Source organism: Dermacentor andersoni, chromosome 3 (genome assembly GCF_023375885.2).
Source record: "Dermacentor andersoni chromosome 3, qqDerAnde1_hic_scaffold, whole genome shotgun sequence".
In the NCBI taxonomy this organism is placed as follows: Eukaryota; Metazoa; Arthropoda; class Arachnida; order Ixodida; family Ixodidae; genus Dermacentor; species Dermacentor andersoni.
The window spans coordinates 27897269-27916934 of record NC_092816.1 but is presented as its reverse complement, the minus strand read 5'-3'; the positions used below and the strand labels follow the sequence as shown (position 1 = coordinate 27916934).

The 19666-nt window shown below is 47.0% G+C and overlaps 1 protein-coding gene across 1 annotated transcript in view; it reads right to left on the bottom strand.

The window, feature by feature from the left end:
- Positions 1-512: 512 nt before the first annotated feature.
- The window catches only part of LOC129381976 (uncharacterized), a 227644-nt gene continuing 208490 nt past the window's right edge, over positions 513-19666 (bottom strand). The window contains exons 2-5 of the mRNA XM_072287111.1: positions 1502-1549; positions 1098-1323; positions 974-1012; positions 513-872 (exon numbers count right to left, since the gene is read on the bottom strand). Of these exons, the coding sequence (XP_072143212.1) occupies positions 689-872; positions 974-1012; positions 1098-1323; positions 1502-1541 (489 nt within the window). The 5' untranslated portion in view covers positions 1542-1549 and the 3' untranslated portion in view covers positions 513-688. The remainder of the gene's footprint in view (positions 873-973; positions 1013-1097; positions 1324-1501; positions 1550-19666) is intronic.

The window sequence follows — 19666 nt, the reverse complement described above, 5'->3', positions numbered from 1 at the left end:
CTGCGAAAGCAATCACGGTTGCGACGGGGACTACTGGGAGCACCGTACTCTGCGACTGAGCTGTCCCAGTGATGGTGCTCTCCTTAAAAAAAAAAAAAAAAGAGCCTCCCCTCCCCCTCCCCTGTTGTCATAATATTCACTAGCTTGATATAATTACGCCTGGTTACGGCAGAGTTAGTAATATTTTTGACTAAATAATGTAATCGCTGTTACTGATGAGTCATCGGCTACCAAATGCACACGCAGTAAACCTCACTGGATATGATGTTTCTAGCCTATAACGCTTTTATCGGACCCACTATAGAATTGTCGAAGTCGATCCGGTGAATGCGTCACACGCTCTAGAAACATTGTGCTCGGTGGTGCTAACTGCTTTTGGATTCGGTGGGTGAGACCCGTTATGAGTAATGATTGCCTTGCTTAGTCAAAGATGTTACTTATTCTACCGTTACCAGGCGTAGTTATGTCACGGTTATGAATATTTTGACGCCAGTTAATAAACACAACTTCTTCTTTTTATTTTTTTAAGGTGTGTAGTTAAACTGCTCGTGATATCGGTTGTCTTGCTTCATTACAGAAGTAAACATTTACACAGTTGTGCTCGAGCACCTATATCATTTAGAAAAACACACACACAAATCATTGAACTCAATTTATTGAAATTGTTCAATTTTGGCTTATTCAAACATTACTTCGCACTCTTCCTTGGCCGAAATACTCTTAATTTGAAGGCAAACCAATTTGCTGCCTCTTTCGAGTCATCTTGAGCTTGTGTCTCCTCATTCTCTTGTGCAATTTTTTCGAAAGTTGAGCTGCAGCACCCCAGGACCTCTGTAACACTGTCTTCGAAGTTGTTTTTCTGTTGCTTCATTCTGCACAATATGAAAAGATACCGGGGGTGGGAGGGTTGGGGGGATGTTAATTGAAGCACTCAATTTGCAATTTTTGCAGCAACCGTGGCAATTTCTATTACCGAGGAGGTGGGACTTCAACAGTTGGACTCTTTAGAGACCTATATAGGAAGAGTTAAAGAATGAATGAAAAACTTTATTTAATGAGCTTCTTTAGCACATGCGCCAGATGGAAGTGGTGCCTACTTCACAGGAATCCATATCGTGCTCTCGCCGCCTTGCCCCTGGTTATACGAGCCCGTCGTAAGAGGAATGAAAGAGAGCGACACCCTGAGGCTCGTACAGGAAGAGTTAAAGAATGCAGATGTGGACGGTACAGATATCTGGAGGCGGTTGCCCTTGAGAAGCTGCAGATTTATTCCCAGGCACTTGCAGGCTGGGGCCTTCTTCATGTGTTGACGGGTTGGAAAGCCTGCATGAGAAACGACCATCCTATTTCAGTTGTGCTAAACGTTGTGCATATGTGCATACAGTTTGATCACACGGTTAACACCGCATGAGCCTTCAACGTGATTGAGCTTGCTGCATAGACAAAGTTGCCCACTTAGCAAATTGCGGCGCAGCCATAAAGTTTAAGGTCTTGCACTTACGTTGCGTCCTCTTCCTCAGATGACTCACCATGTGAAACATCGGGACACCTGCAATACATTCAAGGCGCTTACAGTTGGATACTCTGGGTTTGTAGCTCAGAAAGATGCAGTCACCACAGTATCATACGAAGTATACTCGCATTTCCCGGAAATGGTCTGCATAAGGGCTCAAGGTGCAGCTGCCCATATATTTTTTTTTTTCGTCTGTGTGACGGTTTTCTTGATGCATATATGAAAGCAACAAGTATCTACCTGTTCATTTGTGCAAGGCCTGAGCAGACCTTTAAGGGCGATATCATTGTAAACGGAACCTGGGGCCAGTCAAGCTGCTTCTCCGCAGCTTTTCTCCCCTTGTTTTTTCCGCCACAACCATGTACCTCCTTGCTTGTGGAAATAAATAAGTAAATAAATAAATAAATTTTCTTGTCTCGCTGGTAACACCCTTACCGTTAGAGCCGCACAAAAATTTAGAGATGCCCACAACCAAGCTCTAACTAGACGTGCGATGGCGAAAGACGTAGTACAAAACTATGTAATCATTCTGACAGCCTTGGGCGCACAGAAATACCTGACGGGAGAGTTTCATATCGCTCCCCCCTGTGAAATTCTCTCGTCAGATATTTCTGTGCGCCCAAAGCTGTCAGAATGATTAATATTTTTTGAAATATGTCTTTTGTCATCGCGCATCAAGTTAGAGCTCCGTTGTGGGCCTCTATAAATTTTTGTCAGGCCGCAAACGAAAAAGCCAACAAGCAAAAAATAAAAATTGGAAAGTGACGTCACAACCGGCAATGGCAGTGACATGACGATCTTATGCTGCTTGGCGCGAATGTTTGAATTTATTTAGCGTCCGGCATTTCGACCGCTATGCCAGCTGTTATTTTTGCTTCGATGCTGAGGCGAGCTTGCGACTCGCTCAGCTGAAGCGCCAGCGTGTCATTAAACTATAGGAGTGGTGTAGGGTTTAATGTGAACAAAGTTGGGCTGTTATTGAAGGCGAATGCTCCAGCGCGTTCCAGCGCTGCGTTCCAGACTTTCCAGCGCGTTCGAATTGAGCGAGAAGTCGAATTAATCGAGGTATAATTAAAGGAAATCAACTGTATATGACATAAATAAAATAAAAATAAATCAGGGCATGAACTACTTTCGAGATACGATTAGAAAAATGATCAAAGAGAACAAGCCGAGCACAAATATACACAAGAAGAAACGAAAACCAGAACATCGTAACATAACAAAAAGACAAATAAACACGAGCATCAGCTGCAGCAGCAGCAGCAGCAGCAGTAGTAGTAGTAGTAGTAGTAGTAGTAGTAGTAGTAGTAGTAGTAGTAGTAGTAGTAGTAGTAGTAGTAGTAATAATAGTAATAACGAAGTAAAGGAAGGCCGCAAAGCCCCTCGCTCCAAGGTGGTGCAGCAGGCCATCGGACCGACGCGACCGCACTCATCAGAGCGTGGCCGCGAAGAGCGCCCGTGTCGGGAAGGCGCAAAGCGAAGAGAAAAGAGAGGAGGGAATATCTCCACCCTGCGGGGCGGCGGGACAGACGAAATGAAAGTAGAAGCAAGAAGAGCGAAACACAAGGTTTGCGCTTTGGAAAGAAGGGAAGGAGGAACGTAGCTGAGGGGGAACCGAGGCCTAAATGGCACGGGGATCGACGGCGCGACAGCTGCGGACCCCCGCAGCCGCGTCCCGAGCTGCTGTTTTTCTGGACCGCAGCGGGCGTATAGGTGCTTCTCCGTAGGGCGGTGATGGCACGGCCCGCGGATAAATGCGGGGTCCGCGCAGTGGCGCGCGCCTGTCAAAGCTGGAGAGACCAGCTAGCTTTTCTTTCCTGGACCCTAACGATGGCGCCGCGGGAAGATCCGCACTCGCGAGAGCCTGCCCTGTGTGTCTCGGCTCACGTACAGCATGAAGCCGTCTGAACTCTCATTAAGGCATCCATCGTGTTTCAGTCAGAACTATATCTTGCCTTTCTCTCTTCTTTATTAAGAAATATTCCACTACTACTACTACTAATATACTACTACTACTACTACTACTACTACTACTACTACTACTACTACTACTACTACTACTGCTGCTGCTGCTGCTGCTGCTACTGCTGCTGCAACTAGCAGTGGCGTTGGCAGACATTTCCTTCCGGGAGCGAGGAGAGCACCCACTTGACTGGAAATAGGGAGGATGAGGGGAGGGGAGCTAGGAAGGCCGCATACTAGCACAGAAATTTCGGGGGGTCGAGTGACGTGCTCGGTGTGCTACTCCTCGGCAACGCCACTCTGAACTACTACTACTACTACTATACTACTACTACTACTACTACTACTACTACTACTACTACTACTACTACTAATTACTGCCACTATGTCTATTGCTACCACTACCACCACAACTATCGGCTGAATTCTGCCGCGGAGTGCTCAAGCCCGATAGAGATTCCGCCTCCTCTAGATGTATTCGTGGCAAACAAAGCTGGCGCCAGAACAGAACAAACAAGCTGCACTGTGAGCAACCAGCGAGTAAACAATGACTCCTTGACATTGTAGCTAAGCTCGGGTATGTCTTAAAACATGCTTCTACTCCAGCAAGATCAGCAGAGCTTTGTCCGCAAGCTTTTACATGCAACCTATAGGCGAGCGCGGGTCAGGGGCAAATGCCAAAGTAGGTGTGAAAGGCGTACACACGTATCTCGTTTCATCTGTCCTCGCTTTCGTCCACGTGAGGAAATCAGACAGAGCCCAGGTCAAAGTTAAGGGTTCTGAGAACCGTGGACCGCCTTAGAAGGGGGGGTACGTGGCCCTTCGCGCCTCACATAGTCCACGTGGCATGAACATCAGTGGAAGTTCACTATAGCATTCATCAACGGCGAGCACAACCATGGAGAGACCACATGACAGCGTACATGTGTGCAGAAGGCCCGATGTCTGGCGTCAAAGCGTACCATCATGTTCCGCTGACCTGATACGCTATGGGTTCTCAACGCGTCAAGGCGATGTGAAATATTTGCAGAACATCTCCTATAGGATCGTTAACCAGACGACAGACTAAGGACCGTACAATACAACGAGAGACGATCACGTTAAAATTAGACAGCTGTCACAGTTCTCCAAAGCACCGACAGCGGTTATGCCAAGATCAAGAGTGCACCGCGGAAACTCAAACAATTGTGGTGCATTCTTTCAGATCAAGGGATTCCTGCAGTTAAAGTTACTGAGCGTTATCTTCGTGGGCGTTGCTGGCAGGCAGAAATTGATAAATAAATAGATATTGGCTATGCACCATATTACTTCTTGTATCTGGCAGGCTCCCATTGATCGCTCTTCAAAAGCGTGTGATGCAGAATGCAACGAGACCAGGACTTTCCGTGATGCGGCAGAGATGTACAGATTAATAACCGGGCAGGAATCGGCGCGTCTGTGGCTCCCAGCAAAACGGACAGACCGTGTGTCAGCGAGGTGCGAGATATATATAGAGCAGGAGCGGGGGAACTGATATTGCTTGGCAATGATAGAGGATAACAAAGAAGGTGTTAAATGGCGTGGAAGTAAAGCCAATTGGAGGCGGCCTCTGGAGGGAGCCGTGCAGACGTAGCCCCGAGCTCGTTCGTCTGGAAAGAAAGCGAGGAGAGATGGCGGAAGCAGACGACTTCATTGCTCGCCCCGGTGAGAGCTGGAGCACGGCTTAAGCTCATGTGTGGGCTTGGGCTCCGCGTTGTGTTCCTTGTGGACCATCTCTGAAGGGAAGCAAGATTGGGAAAGTGGACGGGCTCTCGCATCGTTAACGCCTCTGCAAATTAGTTTTGTGACAGCTTTTCTTCGCGGTATCCATGAACGCATTGGCAAAGGCCGTCACACAAGAACATGCTTTTAAGACGAGTTAGCGATACCAAAACCTGTCTGAACTAGATTTCATTCGGTGCACTTCGCAACACACGCACACGTATTTTCTCTAACGCCACTAAAGCGCTACCTGTTTGGCTCCTTTCTGTACCAAGGGGCGCCCAAGTCGACGCTACACAGACTTTCGAAGTTGAGTGTAGCTGAAGAATTAACTGAACACACAATATTGCTGAGTTCATCGTCGCAGAAAAAATAATGGGTATGTTGTTCTTTAGGCGGGAAAACGGCCATTCATATAGCCCGAACGGTAGCTATGGTTCCTTTTGAAAACTGTACGTAAATTCTTGCGTACTTTGCAGTGAACCTATGATAATGTTCATTGTCTTGAACTTGTGATTCATCTGTTTGAACCTGCTGGTACCGCTGCGCTCTAAATTGCCTTTATTCCTGCTGACCCAAGAAAAATGTCTTAGAGCCATAGCTATAAATGTTCCTCTAATATTTTACGATCGAGAATCATGTAATGATTCCATCTAACTTGACCTTACTCCGATCCTTTTAATGCGAAATCATTATATGCCCCATAAAGTGCGAAATCTGGCGTATCATCCGATGGTACCAAAGCCCACGTGATCACGTGATCATGTCATCTTTCTGGACCTGCTGGGGCTCGTACTGCGATATGCCACGGTGAACAGCCACGGTATCGGACGGACGCCATGGCCCACAACCAAAAAACCGACCTGGCCCACTCCCAAAATTTGATTAAGGTGGACTAAAGTAGATTAAAGTGGATTAAAGTGGCTTAAGGTGGATTGAAGTGGATTAAGGTTGGTACAAATTAGAGCAAGGTGGACTACGGTGGAATTTTAATTTAAGGTGACAACTTAGACAAGTCCTCGTACTTTCGCATTCAAATCCCGTAAGGATACTTAAGTGACTGTCAACTTTGTCCCTTATCCGATGGAGGGAACGACGCTTTACCTACCTTGTATAATCAACAGGATCGAGTAAGCCGATATGCCAGCGGGAAAGTATGGAATCGGTGCTATTGAAGGCGTTGAGCGCCCTATAAGGTAAAACAGCGGCTGTGCGGTACGCCATTGGGGAGGGCTCGGAATTAATTTTGGTCACCTCGTGTTCTTTGACGTGCACCAAAAGGACTGCGCATGAGCATTGCATTAAATCCCCAATAAAATGCAGGCACAGCTCCAAGGAATCAAACCGACCACTTCGTGTCCAACATGGAAACAAAAAGGAAAAGAAAAGAAAAAAGGAGAAAGGAAGAAAAAAGGAAAAGGAAAAGAAGAAATACAGATACGGAGCCACCGCGGCTTATAAAAAGCATGGAATAGAATGAAATCGCTCCACTACTTAACCGGTAAAGTGAGCCAGCAGAAAGAAAGAGAGAAAGAAAGAAAGAAAGAAGTACGAAAAATAAAGAAAAGGCAGGTAGATGTATGTTTGAGCCGCGTGTACACGGAATCCGCCAATGTACGGGCACAGAAATCGTTGTCACGGTGCGATACACCCAAAAGCTTGACTATATACATATATATCCATGTTTCCCATTTTCTTAGTATTTGCATTTTTTTGCCTTGACTATAGAGTACCGTCCTCTTCGATGTCTTTTTGTTCGCATTCACGTCTCCTGACTCGGTTGAATGCACCTCTGCACTGGTGCTGCGCCGACCACCACCTGAGCAGCACGGAAAGAACGGAGAAGGGAAAGAAGGTTAGCGCGCAACGTCCAATAAATCTTCGCCCTATATGGGTCTCCTCTTATTCTAATCTTCCTGGTTCCTTTCTACCGTGTGCATCTGCAGTAGGTGTGTAAGGAGAACGAAAATACTTTTTTTTCGTTCGGCAAAAATAAAAGAAATAAAGGGGCGGGGAGCTCTGTCTCGATTGACAGAGCGTCAGGTAGTAGCAGCAACTGTCGGTGATGTATGGTGGCCGAGTGAGATTGCTTGCAGTGTTCGTAATTCTCAGGAGAATGAACGAGCGCAGATAATGTCTCCTACGCAAGGAACGAAGCAGGGGGAGAGACGGACAATGGCCTGCCGCGCCCCGTTCTCTATTCCTCGGAATGGCGACCTGACAGTAGAAAGCTGTATAGCTTGTCCGTAAACGTATTCTTCTTCTTCATCATCTTCATCATCATCATCATCATCATCATCATTGGCCTAATTTACGTATACTGCAGGACAAAGGCCTCTCCCATCGATTTCCTGTTAACCCTGTTTTGCGTCAGCTGACTCCATCTTCTGTCTTCAAATTTTCTAATTTCATCACACCACCTACTTCTGTGTTGCCCCCTACTGCGCTTCTGTTCTCTTGGCACCCATCTATAACTCTATTATACCACCGGTTATCTGCCCTAAGCTTTACTGGGTTCTAAATGGCAGTGTAACAACGATGGTAACGACATCTTGCGATGATTTGTTTACCCACGTGGCGTGAAAAAAAAAAAAAATGGTCATTGTAGAATTTTAGCTTTTCCTTAAACGTGCTGTTACCGTTTACGGAATACCGGCTTGCGGGAGCCAGTGGAGGGCAGTAGCATCACTTGTAGCGGCATCTTCTGGCGCTTTGTCCAACCACAACGCGTATGAAACGTTCTTGTGTTACGTGAGTCTTCTCGTTGAAAGAATAAAAAGAAACTGCAACTTAACGATTTTGTCTCTGCCGACGCTTAACAACAACAGTTAAGGCGAATATGATGGACCACTGCAATTTTAACTTTGCAGTTTTAACTAATCCGTGCCACAAGATGACGCCACCATAGCAATCACGTAAACACCTCCAATAATTGAACCCGTATTCCGCAGAGGGTAATACGTTCACAGGAAATATAAAGTTTTCATGCTGTATTGTAATACGAGGACAAGAACCGCTATGCATTCATGATTAAGCTGCTTCCGACAACTTTACGACGCCAGCTAAGTTGCTGATATCGTTTTTAATTACGATGGTAGCTATACGTTCTCTAGTTGAACTCAACACCGCGAGGCGGCGCCACCGGTGCTGTTGTTGATGCCTACGTACCCGATATTACGGTAGTTCTTAAATGGTGGCACGTGTACGGACTACTGAAACTCTCCAGAGATTCTTGAGCAGATTGCGTTCTCATGCCGCGAATTTAGAGCGTTGCGCACTTGAATTTGAAAGGATTTTTAACTGTAGATTGTAAAGGAATGTGAAATTTACGCGATAAACGTGTTCTGTTAACTTATTTTCACTGTTTGCAAAGAAAAATTGTATATTTGCATTGATTCTTGATCGCGATGTCTCCGGAAGTGTGAACTTCAAGATGCACTCGCAGAGGACCGTCATTTTTTGCTTCGCGTATAAATGCATATCGTGAAGTTCATGTCCTACATCCATAAGTGGGCCGTCGCCTATTGAACGAGTTTCCGTACCAGAGCAGCAAGCTTAAACATTTTTGAGGAAGACAGAGAGATTCATTTCATTCGTGAACACCCTAACGGGGTAATATGCCATCGTATGAACATGTATACTGGATGTATTTCACCACTGCTGCAAGCCAATGCCACTCGGGTCCTGACGTCAGTGTGTGATTTCGCCCTAGACGTAGCAATCCTCGCAAGGATGTAATTTTACCCATTTCTTCTGTTCGAGCTTTCTCCTAGCATAGGCCAGTCCGGTCGGCATGCATAACATACATATATATTTTTTTCATTCCATTCTATTCCTCAATTTACATTCACATCCCATTCTATCATATACAGGACAACAATAACACTAATTACTTGTTCCTCAATTTCTGTGCGTGGAACGAAAACCTTATTATCGAAAGGAGTGCACACACACGCCTTTATGGCATATGTCTCTTGTAAAGCCGTCTGTAGTTGAAGACGTGGCCGGGTGATGTCGCCACCAGCGCTTCAGCTCCCACCGACGTCTCTGGTATGAGGGCACGAAGATGTTATGGTGATGCGTCACACTCGCATTCCGACTGAAAAAAATGGCGCTGCGTACCTACAGCGAGAGTCCTAGCTAGACATGTCAAATATATACATTTAAATGTAAAGAAGAATTCATATAACTCAGGCAAAATTCCTACCCTGACTAATGGGAGCATTTTGTGTTTCCCACGCTAGCGTCACCTTTTTCGGCTGTCATTCCCGCATTGCATGGACGGCTGTCTGGGCTATCCCGGAGACTGGGCTAATCCCGGAGACAATATAATCAAATATGGCGACTTGATAGACCGATGCTGAATGATATGTGTTTCATCGCAAGGCTTTCGATATGGTATGTAACGCGGGCTGCTGCTATTGGTAGTGAAACGACACAGTATCTTCACTCCTCACAGCGTTAATCAATGCGGTATTTACTCGCATAATGCTCGCGTATGTTTCTCGCGGAAATGTGAGGCGAAGCTGACGGTTGGGGTAACTACGTGGAGAAAATTCTTCAAGAGAACGTTCTATATAGGTACTAAAGAGAAAAATTTTAATGTTGAGCGCGCCGATAAAGTGCATAAAACTAAGAGATGGCACTCAGCTGCCATGCGTTATTGTCATCACCGGCTGGAACAAGCAGACGACAATCACTGCAGCAATTTTTGAGGGTGCGACGATTACTCGAGGGAAAAAATTCTAATTTTTGATGGCAGACGTATAAGAGGTGCGAGCATTATACGAGTAAATATAGTAAATCTAACCAGTAACAATGAATGTGCCCAGCACAATATCTCAGTAGATCTACCGTGAGGCTATCACTTGACGTCCACAATCATCCTTCAGTGATTCCAGCCAATGAATTTCTGTTTCTTTTTTAACAGCTGAGCTTGTTAAACTTTTAGTTCCCCCGTAAAGCTTTACCAGAAAACTCAGCCCAGCTATGCGCCGCCTCTAGCCTAGCAATCAATCACCTGCGAGAGCACCGACCCACGTAACCTCCTCGCACCCCGCGCGCGTTGGGCAGTGTCGTGTCGTCACAGGCGAGTAAGGATGCCATGCGGCACCTCTCGCCTCCTCTACTCCGTACTTACGTGCTGCTGCCATCGGAAGACAGAGGAAAGTCCAGACGCCCAAAGAAGAAGCGGCTTACCAGGAAGAGCGCCGTACTGCCAAGCAAAAAACGATGCGTCGCCACCGAGCTGATCCGGAACACCGCGCCGAAGCTGCGGCTGAGAAGGGGTGACGCCGAGTCGAGGATCCTGAGTTTCAGTCCAGGGATCGCGAGAGCCGGCGCCTGAACTCTCGACGTCACCGAGAAAGCGATCCCGGACTGCGACTGCTTGAAAATTTCCAGCGTCAAGCCTGCCGAGACAATAATTTAGGAAAACCTGGCATAACCTCGCAAAACCTAGCATAACCTCGCAAACCATACAAACAACTTAGGCAAGCCACGTAAAAGCTAATTGATCACAAGCACCGCTGTTGATTCCAGCCTTGCACAACTAGTGCAAGCTGCGCATGCGCTTCCTCCTCCTCCTTCTTCTCCTTCTTCTTCTTCTTTTTTTTTTTTCAATGCGGCTTTGTCCTCGCTTGTTGCCTTCCCCGGAACCGCTACCCTCTTTCCGGGCCTGCCTTGGTGGCGCGGTGGCTTCGTCGTTGCGCTGCTGAGCCTGAGGGCGCAGGATCGAATCCCGGCCACGGCAGCCGCATTTCGATAGGGGGCGAAGCACACAAACGCACGTGTACCGTGCATTGTGGGCACGTTAAAGAACCCCAGGTAACTAATGCGGAATTCCCCCGCAACGACGTGCCTCGTAAACATATCATGGTTTTGGGCCGCAAAACCGCAGAATTTTATCATGTTAACATTTTTGGGTTAGCTGTACAGTCAGCTTAAGAAGAGCTAAGGTAGGGACTGATTGACCGTATGTATTGATTGACACGCGCTATTGGAACAACAAAACAGGAGAGAGAAAAGAAAGACACAGCAAATACGGGCACAAAGCGCTACAAACAACTCCCACATTCCTCTTTTGTACCAGTGTTTTCGCTTTCTTTTTTTTTTCGAATCTGCTATTCCATTCGCGCATTTCAGAGTTCTTTATTTTCTTCCTTTTTTTTTGCTTTTACTCAGGTCGTCGACGCGTAGCTCGAAAATATTTTACAATGAGTCAGTTTTCTCCACAAGTTTGATGACTTGGCTGAAGAACCTATACAAAATAACCATCCGCGTTGTCTAGGTTGTCTGTGTTTATGTTGTTTACAGTACATTTTTGGTTAGTCAATAGCTGAACGCTTTGACAACAATCACGTCCGAGAGCGCCCGACTTCAACTATACGCAAACCGGCTGCATTCCGATCGTCCCTTCTTTCTCGGCCGTTTCCCATTAGCTATACCGGAACGGTCTTGTCACCGCGACTACGCTAGCAGCAGAGGAGTCCCCAGAAGTGATTGGGGGGGGGGGGGGGGGGGGCAGTTGGAGGTAGGCGAACTCGAGACGGCGGTCGCAGCTCCGCGCCAAGATTGGTCCGTAAGCATGTCAAGGCAAACTCGGCGACTCCCCCTATTTCTACAACTTTCGTCCCGATCTGCCTCACGCGGGAAGTGAGGGAACGGGACGTCCAGATATAACGAAAAGAAGACGCGCACGCGAAAGGAGAGGAGAGGGAAGGCGAACGAAAGATGGCGACGGAAAAAGGAAGCAGCGCGGTGCGGGGCGGCTGCAGCGAGGAGCGACCCGGTGGCCTGCCCAGATGAAGCGACATGGACCGGCCATTAATCCCGGCACTATCGAATTTCGCGGATTCCCGGGGAGCTAATCTGATCGGCCGCCGGCCCAAGCCAGAGGCGGTGGCGGCAGCAGCAATCCCCTCTGGCGCGCAGGGCTGCCTTCGGGGATGGCGTCGCAGAGTCCAAGACACGAGCTATATAGCTAGCTGCTGCTGCTGCTGCTCTGACTCGGCTCGCTTCGTCTTCTTACGCCCTGCAGCGCGCCTGTGCGTGAGCGCGCGTGCGCACTCGGTCTCCTTAACTCCGTGCAGCAGTATAAAGGACGCCCAGCGTGGCACAGTGGATGGAGCGATGGTATACTGACGCGCTGTGAAATAGCCCTTCGTAGTAACGTCCTCAAGACGGTGAGGTCTCTCGGAAGGGCCGAGGACGAACAAAAGGAAACGCGAAGAACACGTATTTGAGAATTCCAGAAAGAGAGTTCCTATAGCTAGACAACGAGCGGTCAGGCGTGGCGGCGGACTGATACAGTCTCGTAGCACCCGTGCGTATACTCCCCCCACATTAGTGCCCAAACCGGTCCAGGCAGCAAGAGACATGGTTGCTATAACAGTGCACGAAACTAGGGACTCAGCTAAGAGGGCTCGAGCTCGTGTACACACTCGCCTAGCTGGAGGTTGTATATACACGCTTAGGACAGGAAAGAACGAGAGTAGGGGAGACTACTGCGACATGTGTGCACAATGGGCTTCCCTGTGCGAGAGGCCGTTTGTTAGGCCTTGTGAGGACGGGGCACGCTGGTACGGACAGACTAACCTACGAAGCCGGGGAGCGTCGATGAGTTTGTCTGCTGTCGTCTGCTGCGACAGACGATGTTGGTTCTTTCGTATGTATACACACATAAGTCCTTGTATCGTTTACGTTTTCTTTCTTTTTTCAGGGGGGAGAGAAAGGGCAGGACAGGAGAGCGATGCCTTAATGTGCGGTCGATTGCCTCGAATAGCCGCAAATCTGCTCGCCATGAAAGCATTCCTGTCTTGCAACACGTAATAGCTGCAATCTCTAGCTGTGACAAGGCTGAAAAACTACCGTTCTGTCATTCAACAACGAATGAAATTCGCAGCGTCAAAGACTGGGCAGAAGTTGACTCTGCGTGATTCGAAGTATAACAGCCTGACTTCTTGAACGAAGACAAAACTAAATATGCAAAAAAGGACAATTAAGCACTGCCTTTGAAACGGGGATCTTTATTGCACGTGAGGGTTATGTACATGCTGCGGAATGTAAACAAGCAACGAAGGAATACGCAAGAAGAGCAGCACATGCTAAAATAACTATGAAAACATAACTTGTTGTCGCCTGTTACGTCTTTGACTGCCATCACATATGGTGGCGTATGCCTAATTTTTTGTTGCTCCCTGTTTCATTTCCTTTTTCCGTGTTTGCTTCCTCGCTTTCATTGTTCCCCTTAGTTATGTAATTCGTAATTGGCTTAAACCAACGTGCTATAATCTAACAGAACACTGAAAAAAAAATTACAGGTCAATGCTGTTACTATATACATTTATCTGTACGTTTCGCTACATCTACTGACGCTGACAATTTCTGCTACAAACTCCACCCGAGGGGGCGTTTCTCCCAACGCATTCCAAACATGCTTCCTTCCACTGACTTCGTTCTTGAGACTCTCGTGACAAGGCGAATTTCCTCTCTATATATATTGTCTTTTTTTATTACTATTAAGTTACTTTCAACGGCTAAGTTCCCCACCTCCCCCTTTCACAGTCACGTTCCTTTCATCCTCCGTCGCCATTTACTTAACCTTTTTTTTCTTTTTTTTTTTTTCAGACAATCCGGATGCCATGCGGCTCCTCAGTGCAGCCGACTCCACCCTTGTATACTTTAGCACCGTCCCAACCCGCAAGCGGCTTCTGCGGACATGATTAATTTGGCCATGATTGTATTGCTTTCACCGAGACCGGCCCAAACAATGTAGCTTGGAATGCGACGTCTGCTCAGCTGCCGTCGGTTTCGTTTCGTATACCGTTCCAAATATCTGCCTCTTTTTCTGTGCTGTTTTCTTGTTTAGGTTTCTCCGGTTCAGTCATGGTGCAGGGAACCTTGCGAATAAGTCGAACTTCGTTGTACAGAACACGGTTGAATCAAATTATTGCTTACATCGAACAGTTGTTGAATCACCAAGATTACTTACATGTATTTTAACAAATTTATACGTATAACTTAGTCGCACATGACATGGATATATCGAACTGCGTAGTGTTGACTCTGCGTAGCAACCTTCGGTTTGCAGATGACACGGTCTTGTCAGCAACAATGGGGACCAACTACGACAAATTATTGAGGACCTTAACCGAGAAAGTGCAAGAGTGGGTTTGAAACTTAATATGCAAAAGACAAAGATAATATTCGATAGCCTGGCAAGGGAACAATAATTCAGGATAGCCAGTCATCCTCAAAAGTCTGTACAGGAGTACGTTTATCTAGGTCAGTTACTCAAAGAGGATCTTAATCATGAGAAGGAAATTTAAAGAAGCATAACAATTAGTTGCAGTACATAGGGAAGGTATTACCAAATCCTGACTGGGACCCTACCACTGTCGTTGAAAAGAAAAGTGTAGATAAGATAGGAAGGAAAAGGATAGATAACCAGTGGGCCATTAAAGTTATAGAATGTGTGCCAAGAGAAGGAAAGCGCAGTCGAGGAGGGCAGGAAGCTAGGTGGGGTGATGAAACTAGCAAACTCGCAGGGGCAAGTTGTAATCAGCTAGCGCAAGATAGGGGTAATTGAGATCGTGGATATCAAAAATACGCTGCTGCTGCTGCTGATAATGGTTGTTGTTGTTCTTCTTCTTCTTCTTCTTCTTCTTCGTTGCTGTTGTTGTTGTTGTTGTTGTTGTTGTTGTTGTTGTTGTTGTTCCAGCTCCGGAGACAGGCGACAGACTTTCTCACAATACGGGCAGACAGCGTTGGCGAAGCCGCCGTGGTGGCGTAGTGGCTTTGACGATGCGCTGCTAAGCCTGATGGCGCGGGATCAAATACCGGCCGCGGCTGAAATTGCGGTTGGGGGTAAATGCAAAACATTCATGTACCGGGCATTCAGCGCACGTTAAAGAACCCCAGGTGGTAAAAATTATTCCGGAGTCCCCCAGTACGGCTAGCCTCATAATCAGATCGTGGTTTCGGTACATAAAAGTTAAAATCGCAAAATTTATTTTATAATTAAATGTCCCTAACAGCGCAAGAATAGTTACCCACGGCGGCCGCATTTCGATGGGGGCGAAATGCGAAAACACCCGTGTACTTATATTTAGGTGCACGTTAAAGAACCCCAGGTGGTCAGAATTTCCGGAGTCCTCCACTACGGCGTGCCTCATAATCAGAAAGTGGTTTTGGCACGTAAAACCCCATAATCTAATTTAATTTTTTTTAAACCGTTACCCTCAAGAGTCCAGTGCCCGGCTAACGAAGCGTCTGAAAGCTTGAAAGGGTACTGGAAATTGACGCAGCACTTTATTGTTGAGGAAATGGGGAAAAAAAAGGGACCGTGTGCATCGTAAAACTGTTTCGATTTTACGCGGTAGTCTGAACTGTCCCACAACCGCGGAAAGTGAGGGGAAGGCGAGAGAAGATAGGAACGAGAGAAAGTGGTAAAGAGAGAGGTAAGCGAGAGAGATGGAGAAAAAGAAATGAAGGGAACAATGAGGGCTTCCTAGGGAGCGCTTGTTGCACCGCGTGACGTCGCATCCGAACGCGCGTCGGCCGAATGCGCGCGCCATGGAACAAGTGGGCCGGACCTCATCATGTGACGTCACGGCGCGGACGCCAGCTCCTGTAGCGAGGCGATCCCGAGCGATTACGTCGACACCTCTGGACGCGATTCCTCACTCTCGCATGCGCGCCTTTCCTTTCCCGAAACAAGAGGAGGGTGGAAGTTGGAGAGGGGACACGTCTTGCACTAGAGAGGAAAGTGAAGGGTGTTTGAAAAACTGTAACGGAGAGAGCGACAGAAGAACAACAGGTACGAAGTTCCTGCAAGCAACGCGCAATGTTTCTTCTGGCAGATCTAAATAAACTTCACTTTTGCCGCAGCACGTTGTTGGCTTACTGAAAGAGGGGCGTACTGTATACCGGTGCTTTCTTTTTCTCTCTACGTTTTATTTTCAATCCATCGGCCTCTTCACCCAACATTTTTTTTTCCCTTAGAATTCTGGGATACGCAAGAGACGCGAGAGAGCGAGAGGTATGCTATCGATCCTCAAGATCAGAGCTCTTGCATGTGGCGCCATCTGGTGACTGCTGACAGAGTCGTTCGGCTGCGCAGCACAGTCAGTGCTGCCTCCGCCACGTGGTCTGGGCCTTAACCTTGCACTCGATGGTGTCAGACTCGAATTCGCAGCTTTATCAGTGTGGAAGACAACTCGCGAATCCGCAGAAACGATGCTATAGCCAACGGTTAAATGTGCTTAGCGTTTCGCCTTTTGGATTATAATTCACCGCAATTTACGGAATAAGGTACAAGCAGCTGCTGTCTAGGGAAAAGAATATAGAAAGAACAATGCACAAAATCAATGGCAAATTCAGAGAGCCCAGCTCTGAGCACAACACCGCAAACAACATGGCGCCGCTTTGGCCAAAACTGGCCATTGCGCCATTAAACACAATGCGTTATTGTTATCGTTGTAACCAATAAAAAAGAACAATGCAAAAATAAAGAAATTCTCATAAGCCACAACTCCTCTTGAAATGGAGTCACATGTAAAGAACATCTACCGTAGTGAGCGGAAAGAGGTTGACAGAGGGAGGAGTGGCCAATGTTCAGGTCACCGTTTATAAAGCTTTTTATAAAGATGGTTCAGGTGCCGTTAAGGTTTTGGAACTAGCCTTCCCTTCCGGCCTTGGCGATTTGTTTCATGTGCTTTATTGCAATGCCCGTGTACAATCAAGCATTGCGAAGAGCATCTATAAACACGGAATACCTCCTATATCAAGAACTCAAAAAAGAACTCTTAGAAATACTTGTACACAAGACCGCTTATTTTGACTTCCACTGTCAGTGTTGTATAATATTGGGAAAAGGAGAAGGGGAGGGGATGCTTGTGGAACCAATGTTAGTGGCTTTTGGTGAAATCACAGGGCTCCTCGTAATGTCACAAATTTTCGCAACACCTCGTCTACACTGGTTATATGATCTTTTGCTTACGATCAAAGTGATTGATATACCAGAAGAAGAAGAAAACGATGAAGACGCACAACTAGGGATTGCTTTTAGGCATTTATTTCACAGTATTGAACCAGATAAACGATAATCTGATGTGGCACATCAAGTGTCGGTGACGCTGTGAACATGGCCTCTTGCGCGCTAAATTACCAACTAGAACTTGTCAGTCATTCTTATCGTCGCATATAAAAGAGAGAGCTCAGAGAACATTACCTATCTAATCACGATTGGCAGAATGCTGCTGTTTCATTATTGTCATATTGTTATTACTATGCCATTTAATCCACTGCAGGGTAACTAAAGTCCTCGTTTAAGTGTCAATATATAGGTAACAGAGCACCAGCGTCCTCTCTCGTTGAGGCAGCGAAACTTCAGCGAACCGGCTCCGTCGTTGCATGGTTGTCGTGCACGGAAGACAAACATCAGGGCGCGACTAGAGTGGCCTAAAGTACACTATAAACGACAGTCGAGAATCCCCACAATGTCATGTGAGATGTACAGGACAGATTCACACCGCATGGCTCACTGAGTCAGCTGCACTGTGGCTTTTAGGAGGACGACTCCAGAAAGTACAGCTTATGTAATTGATGCAAATAATTGATGTCTCAAGAAGCGCTATAGTGCGCTTCTTGAGGTGGTTTTTAAGGTACAGTCGATACTGCCACACTGCTCGTTTTTCATCACCGGTTGTGTGCACGCTGTATTTCTGCGTTCCTATCGTTCGTACTAACCCGCTGTGGGGTATAAGCCACGAACCGGGTTGTATTATGATTAAAAAAAGAATATTCAAACTAAGGTATGAAAGAAACTGATCAGAAAGTCAGTCAAATAAAATAGCGTGTAACGGAGGCTGGCTCTACCCCACGCTGTTTTAACTTGTATATCGATTTTATTATTTATTGACAGAAAAATAAAATAATTTAAAAAAAAATTGGGAATAATAATGTAGTAAAATTTTTTCGTGTAGGAGACGTATAATTACACTACATGGCTCAGCAAACGTAAATGTGGCTGTATCTTAAACCGAAGATATTGGTCGCTGCCGGTTCTTTTTCTTGTCTCTCGAGGCTCATCACTCCCTTCCTTCTTCTTCTTTTTTTTTTTTTTTTGTACTTAAAGCGCCCGGTGGGCTTGCAGCAGTACCACGCGGCTTCTTTCATCTCCTTGGTGGTAGACGACCGTTTCGCTCACCTTGGCACGCGCCGCTATACTGATGCGTCACGCTTCGTCAATGGCGAATATTTTTGGGCAATAAAGAATTCACCGGCGGTTACCATACTCCCTAATACGAAATTTGAGCGCAACTCTATACGTGTTTTCCTTTCGCGATATATTGGCTGGCGCGGACAAACTATCTCGTGCGGCACGTCGCGAACGGCCGGAGCGAAGTGTGGCACGACTGCCTCACCAATCGGGAGATCGCGAGAGGCAGCACGTGGGTGATGCTTGTGCGCGATCCACAGCAGCCGCCGCAGACAGACCTCCGCTCATGCAGCGCTTTGTTTCCATATGTGGTATCGGTGGCGTCATCGGTGAACAGACGTAGCGCGCTACTCTGGCGCCATCTCATAGCCATATTCATCGCAGAACCCGTGTTGTGTGGCGCTACGCTTTTCTACTCACGCTTTCGACAGACCCTCTTCTCTGCTTTCCTCCTCGCGCTCTCTTCGCTATCACCGCCTTTCATCCCCCGCTTCGCTCGCTCCGCGTTCGCTCTTTCATCCTTCGCTGTGGTCGTTCGCTCGGTTACTCCGAGGGACGGCGACGACTCCCATGCTCAAGGAAGAAATGGGCGCCTAGAGATGCCTTCTAATACCATACGGACACCACGCGCGGTGGAAATCAGTTTAAGCGAAGCCTTCATTGGTGTTTGCGAAGAACGGTGTTTCTGTTTAACGACCTTTTGCAAGTCTACAGAACACTACCGAGTTTTACACATTTACACCGGGAAACGCCTCCCGTTCAACATGAAACTTGGGGCGCTCACTCATGGGTGACGACGAATGAATGACTCCGACGGAAAGACCACGACAGCACGACGACGACTGTGTGAAGAAGACTCGATGACGAAGATGGAACGACGACGACTGTATGAACATGACGCACTGACGGCGATGGCATGCCACGATGCAATGACGGCAATGGCATGACGATATTGCAATCACTACGACAGAACTTCGGCGATTAAACAACCAAGAATACATGACGACGACCACATGTCGACAATGGCACGACGACACTGAACTCACTAAACACGAATGACGACGATGCAATGACCACGACGGTATGACGACATTGTTATACTGCGAAATGACGAAGATGAAACGACCAAGACGGCGTGACGACAATGGCATGATGATGCTGGAGTGACGGCACTGGTATGACGATGACGGGATGACGATGCTGGAATGATGACGATGGTATGCATG